At 46.8% G+C, this 13,352-nt stretch overlaps 1 protein-coding gene across 2 annotated transcripts in view; it reads left to right on the top strand.

Moving 5' to 3' along the window:
- Positions 1 to 13,352, top strand: part of LOC119465217 (dual specificity protein phosphatase 8) — a 100,830-nt gene that overhangs the window by 74,819 nt on the left and 12,659 nt on the right. For both annotated transcript variants that reach the window (XM_037726010.2, XM_037726011.2), the window contains exons 7-8: positions 3,453 to 3,677; positions 11,202 to 11,489. In XM_037726010.2, coding sequence (XP_037581938.1) covers positions 3,453 to 3,677; positions 11,202 to 11,489 — 513 coding nt within the window. The remainder of the gene's footprint in view (positions 1 to 3,452; positions 3,678 to 11,201; positions 11,490 to 13,352) is intronic.

Raw genomic sequence — 13,352 nt, forward strand, 5'->3', positions numbered from 1 at the left:
GCACTGTTCTTGACTTGTACTTGGAAAGAAATTGAATGCCATTAAGCAATGCTATAGGAATTGCAGTCATGTAGGCATTATGCACACTTCATGTGAGCCACCTCATGCTGCCTAAAGATCGTATGTCTATGTCTACACTGTCCCTGTGTCATTTGTGAGCTAAAGGATAAAATGGAATGCCAACATGCTAAACTTGTTCTGTCATACCTGATAATTTTGTAGTAAAGAATAAAACAACTTAATCATAAGAAATGTTAGAAACTCCTGACGATCAACACGTTTTGTTATTTCCAGAACTTTAATTGCAGTGCAAGATATACTTAAAATTTTACCATCACCTTTTCGTCTCTATCTATGTACAGTTACCGTCCAATTTTTAGGACTGCCTAGGGACCGCGAAAACGTCCGAAAAATCGGGCAGTCCGAAAAAATGAATGCATGCCTTTTACTGACCCCAAGGGCACAAATCACCGCAGGCACGTCCGAAATACTAGCTCTCAAGACCTGTCAGCACACATATTAGGCATATTGATGCTCATACAGTGATGAGACAGCGGGTGCACGTGTATATAATTAAGGAATACATAGCGTGTGCCGTTACAATTGCCCCTTCCCACTTATGGTACGCTTCACCGCAATACTTTGCGACACCGCGTAACACTGCTGTATTGAAGCGAAGCAGACTTTTGGGAACCTGCATTGTGCAACGCGCTGTGCTTTCAGAGCTTCGAAGCCCTTGGCGAGGATTACAAAGACGGAGTCAGCGCCATTGCTAACAGCGGCTAATTGGTTAAGTGAAGAACACGGCACCGAACAGCAAAAAGCTTGGTAACGAACGTCGCATTAGCTAGACCTAACGTTGCCGCTGCGGTGGTTACGGCTGCCAGCAGATCTGCGTGCGAAAGCACCGGTTCGAGGCGGCAAGATAACCATAACGGCGGTGGTGGTGGCTTCGATTAATATTGTTTCAGACCTGCGGTCATGGCAAGAAGTCTGGAAAATCGGAAGGCGAAGGTTTTTTGCGTCCGAAATTTCAGACGTTCTTATACATACCATAACCCGCCGTGGTTGCTTAGTGGCTATGGTGTTGGGCTGCTGAGCACGAGGTCGCGGAATCGAATCCTGGCCACGGCGGCCGCATTTCGATGGGGGCGAAATGCGAAAACACCCGTGTACTTAGATTTAGGTGCACGTTAAAGAACCCCAGGTGGTCCAAATTTTCGGAGTCCCCCACTACGGCGTGCCTCATAATCAGAACTGGTTTTGGCACGTAAAACCCCATAATTTAATAAATTAATACGTACCGTAATATGCTGAGCAAGCACCCCCCCTCAAGCAAGTCGAAATTACTGGAAGAGTTAGGGGGGGGTGCTATGCCGGAACAGCACCAAAATTGAAGATGGCAACGACAAAATTTTCCCACCCAAAAAAAAGTGCAGTGGGAATGGCTATAAAATTTTATTGAACATGAACTTTATTAAGTCAAACATTTGTTAGTGGTGTACTCTCAAAACGACCGAAAGAACTACAGAAAGCGCATCGACACTGCACCGACGTGTCGCCGCGACCGGCGAAACGAACATTTGTTATGGAGCTTCTATGCCAGGCAAAATTATGTCCGCTAGAGTAAAGTGACGCATAATCTTCACTTTATTAAAAACCATGTCCACGGTGAAACGTTTAGCACTAATGAGAGTTCTCATACAAGTCAAGCTCAGCTACAGTGCATGGCTACCGACGGCGGACAGCGAACCGCAGCTCAGCCATGCTCGCATCGCAGCTGGTGGAACCGCGAATATCAGCATGTTTTCTTCATCATGTGAAATTATTGTGAGGAGAGGGTAAAGCGGCAATGTCGGTAACAAAACATTGCTGCTTGGAAGCGTCGACGGTTCGTTCTGAAGTGCCGTCTGCTAAAGATTTGAAGGGAACCGGAAAAGGCCTAGCGACGATATCGGTGGCGAGTTATTAGCAGTGGTGAAGCTACCGGCGACGCCAGAGCATAGCTGCAACCACTCCTCTGTTGCCGAGTGGTCACGTCGCTGTGACCATCATCTGTGCCATGTGAGAGGCAGATCTCGCCGTTGGCCGGCGGTCTGTGAACTACAGACCGCCAGCTGCAGTTCACCCCAATGCGCACATGTGCCCACTGGGGTGCCCGAGTGCGACCATGACTCGATGAAATGGCTCATTGGGGCACCCCGATGCGCACCGGTGCGATTTGCCGAATTTGCTATTTTCGTGGACTGGATGTGGCAGGCCAGTGTTGGTGCGGAGTGGGCGGGGTGGGAGGCGCTTTCCCGGAATGGCTCGGAAATTTGACAATAGCACTGAAGTTAGGGGAGGGCTCTTGCACGGGTGGGGGCGCTTGCTCGGAATTTTACGGTAGACTCTGTGGGGTACGTGGCAGTGCCACGAAGATGACCGAATTACCGGGCATGTCCGAAAAATCTGGCGTCCGGAAAATTGGTCGTTAACTATAATCATCACAGAAAATGCTCCTGTGTACAGTGTTGTAAAGAAAAAGTTTTTAGATGCGTATTCCCTTTGACACAACTCCCAGCTTCTATTATGTTAACATCTTTTACCATCTGCTTTCTTCCTTCATAATAGCTTCTCACTATTTTCGTAAAAACTATGTGACTAATTTGTCTTGAATTACAGCAGCTACTGGTGACTGGAAACTGAAATTGAACATGTTTTTTTCGCATATAGCAGTTGTGAGAATGTTTCCTGCATGCAAGCATTTTGGTTAAATGATTTTTTATCTAAATGAATTCAATGAGTCAATCATTCTAAGTGTTTTGTATTCATGTGCCTTTAATCGAACTTCGTTGTGATTACTGGTGGCTTCCTTTGTTTTTTCACAAAATTTCAGTCTTACTTGAACTCAAATTTCACACTGCAAAATAAATATGGAGATCTTTCTAATAGCCTACAAGCTGCAGCAAGAACATAGATTAAGAATTCGAGTTCTATGCTTTCAGAACATGAACTGAACACAAAACCTCTTCCATTGCCCTGTTTTGGGACCTTCGAGGTATTATGAATAAATCAAACTGCTTTAAGACTACTTTCAAATAATTCAAAATGGAAGCACAATTGGCTACTTCTGTTGCGGTGTGCTTAGAAAAAGCCCGGTCACATGGCAAGCTTGCCTTATGTAAATCGTTGCTGTCAAAAAGAAAAAGATCGCCTGCTATGTGACCACATCAATAATGCCATAAACAAACGCCAGGACATCTGAATTTGAACATTTTTTTTCTTGCACATGGCACTTATGAATTAATGTCACAGTACAGTTCCAATCAAAAGGTGTCTCAAGGAGTGAGCAATGAGTCATTTTCATTAGCAATGCTAATTTTGAGGCTTTATCTTAACAAACCCAATTAATTGTATGTGCAGTGCCTGAAGTGGATATCTAGAGCTTGACATACTCTTGTTACATGCAGGTACGTCAAGTCTAAACGCCCCAGCATCTCGCCAAACTTCAACTTCCTTGGCCAGCTCTTGGAGTACGAGCGTGAGCTACGTGGTGAATCTGTTCTGCGGACAGGGGGTGCCGCTAGTGCACCAGTGCCAGTGGAGAGGCCCCCCGGCTGCTGCGAGGAACCTCGGCAGCAGCCCCGCGAGGGGGAACGGCCTCCCCCCCTCGTGCGTCCTGCCGCAGACCCACGGTCAGTTAGCCCTCCGGTCCTCTCTCATGGTTTCGTTGTTCTGCATTTTATGACCCTTGCACAAGTTAGAAATGTGTGGCGTTTTCATAGTAAAAGTTGGAATAAATGAAGGTTCTCCTACTCTTCTGACTTCCTTTGCTTTTGTCCTTTCACTCATTTCTCGTTATTTAAGTTTCGGTGCAGAACTCTGGTGACATCCCTCGAGTATCATAGGTAATTAACCATCTTCTGGTGCATGAATGCTGTTACAGAATAGCGGGCTGGGTAACGCACATTTTTGCTCTATATTGGGGAAGAAGATCGGCAGTTACACCCCAGAGGGCAAAGAATTGAAAGCGATAGCAAGGTCTAGCATTGCACTTGAGCTCCTCGGATAGTGTTCTAACAATATGCTGGGGCGACATGTTGGCACAACGCAGCAAGCAAGGCAAGTGCTACTGTGCGGCAGAAACAGTACTGCCACAGTTATCGGGCATGTCGCAATGCAAGGCGCGACGTGTGCCACGAGTGAGGTCGCCAACTGTCCTGAATTTAGTGGGACAGCTCTGACATTTTGAGTAAATGTCCCATGTCCCGACTTGACCCAGTCTGGATGGCCAAATGTCCGGACTATTGTTTTTTTCTCCTTTTTTTCTACTAGATAGCAATTAATTGACCAAATTTTCTTTTTATGATGCCTGACACATTCTGCTTAGACATTCTGCATTGTCGTACACATGAAGGCAGTTTCGTTTTGTAGTTCTGGTTCTATTGTGGGCACCACCTGCTCACAGTAGCTCCATCCGTATTTGTTGCAGTGTTATTCGAGCAATTGTACTGCACCTCTTCTGTTGTAAACTGCAACACAGTAGGACTAAAGAAATGTGTGAAACTTCATTGCACGCACAGACAGGCAGTTTCTGGCACTAACAGAGTATCATTGCCACTGCTCCCATCTCCCTCTTCACCCCCCCCCCCCCCCGTCTCAACTTACTTTCTGCTCTACTCAGACCAGCGTATGCACCATGCTGTTATACACAGTTGCTTTGCCAGAATGCTAGTGTACTAATGTGTGCACCATTCTCCTGCCAGCAGTGGAATAAGGCAGAACGCTGTCCAGCGCTGATTGAGCAGTGTGTGACGGTGCATACACTTGGCTTTGTCATTTTTGCAGCCAAACCCATTGCACATCTCTGGAAAGCAAACCTTCCGTGTGTGAACTATCTGCACACGCATCATGAGTACTGTGATTGTATGATGACATGAGCGGGCTTGAGTGTCTATAATTGCTATCGCATTAAAAAGCTAATGTGAGTGCTGGGTTTGGAGGTTGATGCTGTAAGCTGCAGCTATAGATGCCAGAAGTGTAGGTGAAACACAGGTTGACACTCAATGTGTATGCACAAATGCTGATCTGAAATGTGCATTTAGTCTCCAAAGTGAGAACCTCTCAGCACTTAGAAGTTGCCTTTTATGATGGTAATGATACTGCGATATTTGCTGAATATGGCAACGTGAGAGTTTACAGTGGGTATTCAGAGCTTCTTTGCAACCAAAATGGATTGTGCATCCCACCAGCTGTTGTCCTGCAAACTTTCTGGTCTCATTCGGCATGTCAGCCCCCCCCCCCCCCTCCCCTACCACCGTTTTCTATACAGTAGAACCCCGCTGTTACGTTCCCGGGTGCTGCGTTTTCCCGGCTGTTACGTCGTTTTCGGCCGGTCCCGGCACAGCTCCCATAGAACCCAATGCATTGGTAACCCCGCTGTTACGTCGCAACTGTGGGACCGTTCCCGCATCATACGTTGCGAACTGCCACACCGCGCCAGCCCGAGCGGCCATTTTGACTTTTCATGTCACTTGGCTTGGTTGCTTGACGATGGCATTGGCCGCTCAAAGTGCTGGGGGCGACATTTATTACGTATTTTCGGTTTCCGCCAGCAAAAGTATGGCCTTTGATATCCGCTTTTGCTATCTAAAGATGTCTATGACGCGTTGCGGCCCTAAAATTGGTTTTGGCCCATAGATGTTCCGTATAAAGTCCAAGGGCGATAACGCCGTCGCCGCGCGCCGTATGCTTTCTTTCGCGCGCGAGACGCAGTCGTCGGCTCCCCTCGCACGCTTTCACTCGCACATACAGCATACGTCGCCGCGCGCCGTATGCTGTATGTGCGAGTGAAAGCGTGCGAGGGAAGCCGCGCGGCCGTATGCTGAATGTGCGAGTGAAAGCATGCGAGGGGAGCCGACGACCGCGTCTCGCGCGCGAATGAAAAGCAGAGAGGAAGCGCGCCTCCTTCCGTTGCGCTCGAGGCACCAGCGAGGGGGGGGGGGGGTAGCGGGCAGCGTTGTGCTCTGGCATCATACTGCGCGGCGGCGCGCGCGCGGTCCTGCGGGCCCTATCTTAAAAGCGATCTGCGTGGGCGTAAATTCTACGCAGTGTAGGTGCGTCGGCGGCTCGTGGCTTTGTGCGTGCTGCGGGTTCTCGGCGCTCAGTTAGGGTTGAAGCGATAGACAACAGCACGAAGGTCACTTCGCTCGCTTCTGCAGCGTCCGCGCTCATCGAGTGTGATGTGTTCATGTTTGCCTTTGGGCGCTGACACTATGTTTGTTAATTAGTTAATAACCGAATGTTTACAAGTTTATACAGACGATAAAACTACTATTCTTACTTTGTATAGCTCACCGCAATCGATACTTCGGCTGTCGGGCGAAACTACTTTTTGTCGCACGTAACGAAGAATTAAAATAATATTGTGTGCAGTTCAACACTACTCCCATTTCTCAATTTTTCCTGTTTCCTGGCTCTTGCGTTTCCCGGCTCTTACGTTTTTTTTTTACGGTCCCGTGAAAAACGTAACAGCGGGGTTCTACTGTAGATAAAAAACTATGCATGTGCCTGGAGCACCGAAACACCTGAACATATAGGAAACGCCCATACTGTAAAGAATGGACTACTACTGTGAGCTTTCATTGTGGAAGCGACAAGGATAAAATCATTCTGTTCAAGCTGCTCTTAGGAGACATGATCATTGAAATGCTGGTAGGGGGAGCATTTCAGCAGAGGCGTGTCTTCATTGTAAACCAATCATGGACCCATCACTACTCAAGTGTCTAGCTCATGTCAACATTGTGGCATTCCCAATTAGTAATTGGTTGTTCATTATACTAATATACACCTGCTGTACAGGACCATGTTCACCTGGAGCAGATTAGGGGGTGGGGTTTAGCCTGAGATCGCGACTGAGTGGTTTCAAGACTTGGAGAAATGCCTCAAAAGCATGCAAAGATGTGTCAATATGTTCAAGCACCCCCAAGCCAAACACATGAGAGCACCAGGTAATTTTCATTGCCGAATGACAGTCATCATGCCATTCAACTAGCCAAAAGAGGTGGTATTCGGAGGTGCAGCTTCATATGGTGAGCCTGTTATTTTGCTGACCACTTGTCCACGCATTGCTGGGACATTGTCACAGCTGTCCCCGATTCGTCTTCGGCGCGAAGTCGATCGACAGGGTAGACAAGCTGGTTGGGCGTTCCATACTCAAGCGAGCTCAGTGAAAAGAGTCAGAGTTGGGAGTAAACAAAAAAACAAGATATTTATCGGCTGATAAATATACACAAATTAATAAAATACACTAGACAAACTAACACAACTGAACTTAATATAACACAATGATGACGGCAAATAACTACGAGCAATTAACAGTAGATATACAAATGAAACAGTGCGAGGATCAAATACACAAGAATACACTTAACAGTATTTCACTAAAGCAAAGTTCAAAAGAAAACAAATGGTGTCATACACATGGCCGGGCAGCAGCAGCAAGTCCATAAACCGTGGAAGTCGGTGCACAAAGCTTTCCCGAAGAATGCTGGCAGTCCGATCTTGTCGAGGTGGATGTGAATTGCTGGGCTGGGTTTCCCGGGAGTCTAGATTTGACGTCTTATCTCAAGCAGGTTGAGCTAACTTGAGGCGAACTACCGTGAGCTTCGTTGCAGACGCTGGTTTGACGTCTCGTACGTCAACAAGTTCCTCGGAGTTCCGACGTGGCCAGGCGGCCCAGGCGATACTGGACGGCACTAGCCCCCCCAACGGCTTCTCAGCAGCGCATAGGTTCAGCTTCTAGACTAATCAGCAGGGCCCATAACCTGCGCTTAAATAGCCTCTCCTTTCCCTAGTTCCCTATCTAGGGAAACTGCCGGTATGTAGAGTTCTCCGAATTCACGGCTCCTAGCTCCCAACAGTCTTGGCCGTGCCCTTTTCACCATGGGCGACAAACGCAGATTCTCCTCTCCCCCAAGGTCAAGGGCCAAGGTCGAGCCCGGCACTACCACGTGGCCGTACATGCACACTTCGGGGTCCGTAATCGGCGTGTCGCGTCTCGAATCGAGATGCCGCCCGTGAGGCCACGACGCTTTTGACACCCGTAATTCGGCGTGTCGCTAATCAGCGTCAAAACCACTCTCAAAAATATGTCGCTCCGTGGCAGTCGCTAATCGAATTTATACGCCACATAGTGAGTGCACCACGTTGTTGGCGGCCGTTAATTGGCGTCACTAACCCCTAGAACTCTCGAAAATATGCCGCTCCGTGACAGACATAGGTCCCTTTGCTGCCGCCATCACAGGTGCGGCGTTCGAAGTTGCTTTATGAAGGCAGAGTCTTCGGGGAATTCAGACTACTTGATTGGCTGAACATGGCATCACTGCTTTTACATGTCTAGGGATCTGGGGAAGATGGATGGTTTAAATAGGACATTTTGTTTGCTGCCAGAGGTGCGCTGCTGCTTGATGTGTACTTGATAATTCTGAATAATGGCTGCTCATTACGCTTGGATTTAAGTTCAAAACTTCTCGCAAATTTGTAAAATGTTCCTTTGGACCAAATGACACCTTCAACCACAACAGTACTTGGCCAGCCAGTGTCCCACAAGCTAGTCGCTTGAGGCTCAGATCAGCGCACGGATAGCACCACAACGTCAGCAGCTGCTTCGCCAGATCCCACGACGCTCCACACCTAACCAGCTGAGCTCTGCATCACAAGTGATGGACATTCAACGGTACTTTAAGTGCCTGCGAACAGATGAAGAGCCTTTGTTACTAGTGGCTGTGGACGACTCTTCTCTGACAGCCAGTGAAGCTGGCACTTCTAGTCAGCAGACAGCTGTGGCCTTCCCAATACAGAAATGCAGCAAAGTTCGGCTTCAGCGACGTGGTAAGCCACCACGCTTCCTCCTTTTCTGCTGATACAGCTCAAGTGACAGCAACTATGAATCGGGCTACTACGCATGTAAACTACTGTTCACGCCACGTCTGCGCATAATGCCATTCCTTGGTACATTGCCCTCCCCCCCCCTTTCTGGATAATTTTCTGCGGACGCTTGTGCCTGGTGACTTAATGGTACACGACCCTGCTGGTGTCGCAATGTGCAAAGAAACTGCAACAGTTCAGAGAAGAGCATGGTATTGTTTTTGAAACTTATGGTTTCTCCACTGCACATAGCACTGCCATGTTCGCAAGAGGTGATCTTCACAGGATTCTGTACATGATACGCTTGCTAATTTAAAATGCGTTCACATGTTCTCAGCACATCAAGGGCACACTGACACACTTATTTCAATCAGAAGCTGCAGCAGTCAGAAATGGTGGATGCAAGTACCGTATTTACTCGATTGTAACGCGAGTTTTTTCCAGATTTTTGCTACCTGAAGCCGATCCTCGCGTTACAATCGAATACCGAAATTCAAGTTGTCTAAAAAGTGCAGTGATGCACCCAATTCCAATCAACGAGTGAAATGTGCGAGTGAAAGCGCGCGATGGACGCGTGCTTTCACGGAGAGCGAATGCACGGCGGAGAGCAAACGCGAAGTCTTCCATCGTGCCAAAGTTCGTGGGGCGATGGGAGGGAGGGAGCGGAGGCGACGTTTAGCTACGGCACCAAATGCGTATCTTGGGACCGGGTGCAAGTGGAACTAGTGACTCAATCTCCCACGCGAAAGGAGGACAGCGGGAAGGCAGCGCGGGAGGGAGGGGTTGCGGCTTCTGCTCAGTGAGCAACTTGTACTTTGCGCAGCGCCAGGCGATTGCGCGGCGTCGGGTGATCGCGTGCACCGTATCTTGAAAGCAATCTGCAACACGGCTCCTCCCTTTGTATGTGCTGTGCTTTCGCTGCTCAGTTTCCATTCAAGCGATAGACCACACGAACCTTCGGGCGCTGCTGCTGGTGCACTTGCTCACGCTAGCGTTTTGATAGCGGTTGTGCGCGGTAATCTAGTGTGATCTGTTCATGTTTGCTTGTGCGCACTGACATCATGCTTGTTAATTCAGTTACTAGGCGAATGCGTCTAAGTTTATGCGGCCAATAAAACTACTGTCCTTACTCCGTATAGCTCTGTACTAATTTGTTATCGCAATTGATGCTTCGCCTCTCGGGCGAAACTGCGACTTTTTCATGCATCCAGTGGTGTCGCGTTACTTTAGCGGTTTTCTTTTTTTTTTTTGCCGGACGCAATGAAAAGTCACCCGTCGCGTTACTTTTACGGTTTTATTTTTTCTTGATGGACGCAATGAAAAGTCACCCGTCGCGTTACAATCGCAGTCACGTTACAATAGAGTAAATATGGTAAAGAGGAGAGGATTTGTATCAGCTGCTATATTCTGTAATTGGTTGTATTGAGAACAGATTTGTTATGCTTCCACTTAGGCCGGGCATGAGTGTGTTGAACTTAAGAATGAAGTAAGATTTACGTTGTCTGCATTTCGTTAGCTTTTATGTGGAAATTAATATTGCTCGCATGGTTCACAAATGAAAACATCAGTGTATCTCATTTCTTTGAACATTGCATCACAATTCAAAGCACTGTCCGAAGTCTTGTGCACAGCTTACAAAATCCCACATAAGCCTGTGCTCTCTTGGCCCTGCTCTGTTCTGAGAATGGGCAGAGGGTCACTTGTAGTGAAGACATGCGCTTTTATTGGACATACAGACCGTTGAGAGCACACCAGAACACAGACGATGGCATGCTGGGTACAAGTCCTCTGCTCATATGCAACAAAGTAGTAGTTGGCTGCACCTTGTCGTGGCATTCTGTTCTTTTCCATGTGTGTGTGTGTGTGTGTGTGTGTGTGTGTGTGTGTGTGTGTGTGTGTGTGCGCGTGTGTGTTCGTGCAAAATTTCAATCTCCCAGACTTCCTGCCACTTTGGACACCTATTTCATTTTAATGTGACACATGACATTCAACGCTTCCCTCTCATCCGTGTCTTACTCTCAGTGCCTGTCCACTCTGTCAGGGCACATTTCAAATTGGTGTCACCGAACTTTTTTGTTAAATAATAAGCTGAGACATATATTAGGAGGTTCCAAATTAATTTTCACCGCCTATATGTTCTCCTGGAAACAATTTGCTAGGAGTACCACCTACAGCTTGTTTGTGTGAATCTAAAGGCTTTGCTTTGAGTGGCCCTGGAAATTTTTTTCTCTTGCTATCTAAATAGATAAGTATACTATTTTATTTCATTTCTGCCACCGGCTGTTTTGCAGGTGGTCGCTTTGCCGGCTGAGCTTGGACTTGCGGGGCTCGAGCACCAGTAGCAACCGACGAGACGTGCAGCGCAGCCGGAGCTGCAACCTACAGAACTGGCCGCTACTCGGACCACACCCGGAGGAGGAATCGGCACCTGCATCGTCATTGTCAGCCACAGACTGCCGACTCCCGGAGCACCAGCAGACGGCACCGGACGAAGAGGAAGAGGTCGTCCTGCGTAGGCGACACAAGGCAGGCAACTTTGAGCCACGCAGGGACACTCGCAGCCACGACAGTGCTTACAGGTGAGGGACTTTGTGGTAGCAAAGCGGTGAGGAAGAGCTGTATTTTAAGTCTTCACATATGCTGCATTCAAGAGTTCGAGGGTTGGTCGATGTCATAGGCAAGATAGTGCTTTCTATTATATATTTATTTCCATGTTATCAGTGCTGGAGTTACTTCTTGCACAGTCTGTTGGTAAGGAAAGTATCAATATTCATTCAAGAGAATTAAGCCGTACCTGTTGTAAGAACAAGTGCATGCACTGAGCAATGGTATGGCTTAGGCCAAGGCAACAATGCACTCCTACTTACTCACAAAAAGTAAGACTTGTTTATAAGAAAAGGGGCACCGACAGAAGCCCTTATTTCACACACCCTAATGGAATTGTCACTCTTGCCTGCCAGCGTGATGCCCTTGACTGCAACCTCAATATGTCCAATATATGAAGCCATTTCTCGACAGCTTTGTCTCTGTGACGAGTGCCAGTACTATATACCATACAGCAGTTGTAGAATTTCCCGTAGTGTCAGGTGCAGCTCATCTCATGCATACCTGTTGGCACTGTAATTATCACCACTTGCATCGGAGGGAGGCTGCGATAAAGCGGGGATGGTAATGTCTTTATCTGTCAGGTTTGCAGACGTCAGTACATAGGTGTTCACATTACGAGAGGAGCCACCTACCTTGCTGTGCTACCGGTGGTCGGTATTTGATCCCAAAGGCCTGGGCTCAAATACCGGCCACTGCAGCCGTATTTCGAGCGCCCGTGTGCAGCGCATTGGATGCACGTTAAAGATGACGAGATGGTCAAAATTAAACCGGAGTCCCCTACTACGGCATGCGTGCCTCATAATCATACCGTGGTTTAGGCATATAAAACCCCAGAATATTTATATTTTTTTATTTCACAAGAGGAGCCACAAGAGTTTCTTCAACACCTGTTACACAAGAAGCTCAGCCACCAGTTTTGAGATTTCATCCTCATCATAATTTTGACTCCTACATCTGAAGATGAAATCGTGTCTATTTTGAAAGCTCTTGAAAAAAAGTCAGCAGCCAGAGAAGTTAATAAATATCTAATACTTCAGGTGATTGCATATGAAATTGCAAAGCCATTCACCCATATCTTGAATGAAATGTCATCTGGTAGTTTCCCTGATAGGCTAAAAATTGCTTGTGTGACTTTACTTCATAAAGGCGAAAAATGCAGTGGGTTGGAAAATTAGACTGATATCTGTGTTATCACTTTTCTCTAAACTTTCTCTAAAGTCTCATACACACATAAAATATTTATTAGCAAGTAACTTCGCAGAGCAATTCGAGTTTCAAAGGGCAAGTTGACAAAGAGGGCATTAGCGCTCATTAAAGATAAAATGAGCAGGAATACTTAAAAAATTAGTTGGAATGTATTGACATTTCAAAATGCATTTGATTCCATCATACATTATATTTTGTTTCTTAAACTCTCGGCGTACGGTTTTAGAGGTAAAGCACAAAACCTTATGCGTAGTTACCTGCACACTAGACTCCAATACGTTTGCCTCCCTGATCTTCAACTTGACAAAAGAGCAATAAACTGTGGTGTACCTCAAGGCCCTGTTTGAGCCCCCTGCTATTTCTCAATTATAGTGCACGTGAATAATATTGTTAATATTCCCACTACTGGTGAGATATTAATGTGTGCTTATGACACGAGTGCAGTCTTTTCCAATGCTAACTTAGAGGAGCTTTATGCAACATCAAACAATTGGTTGTCCAAACTTTATTTATGGGTCTCATCTAACAAACTAAAAATAAATGCGAAAAAAAGAACAAAGTTTTTTAACTTGTAAGAAGAAAACAATTGATTACGCAGTAATACTTCATTACTGTAACTCTTCACTTGA

The sequence above is a fragment of the Dermacentor silvarum genome, chromosome 9 (assembly GCF_013339745.2).
Source record: "Dermacentor silvarum isolate Dsil-2018 chromosome 9, BIME_Dsil_1.4, whole genome shotgun sequence".
Classification (NCBI taxonomy): Eukaryota; Metazoa; Arthropoda; class Arachnida; order Ixodida; family Ixodidae; genus Dermacentor; species Dermacentor silvarum.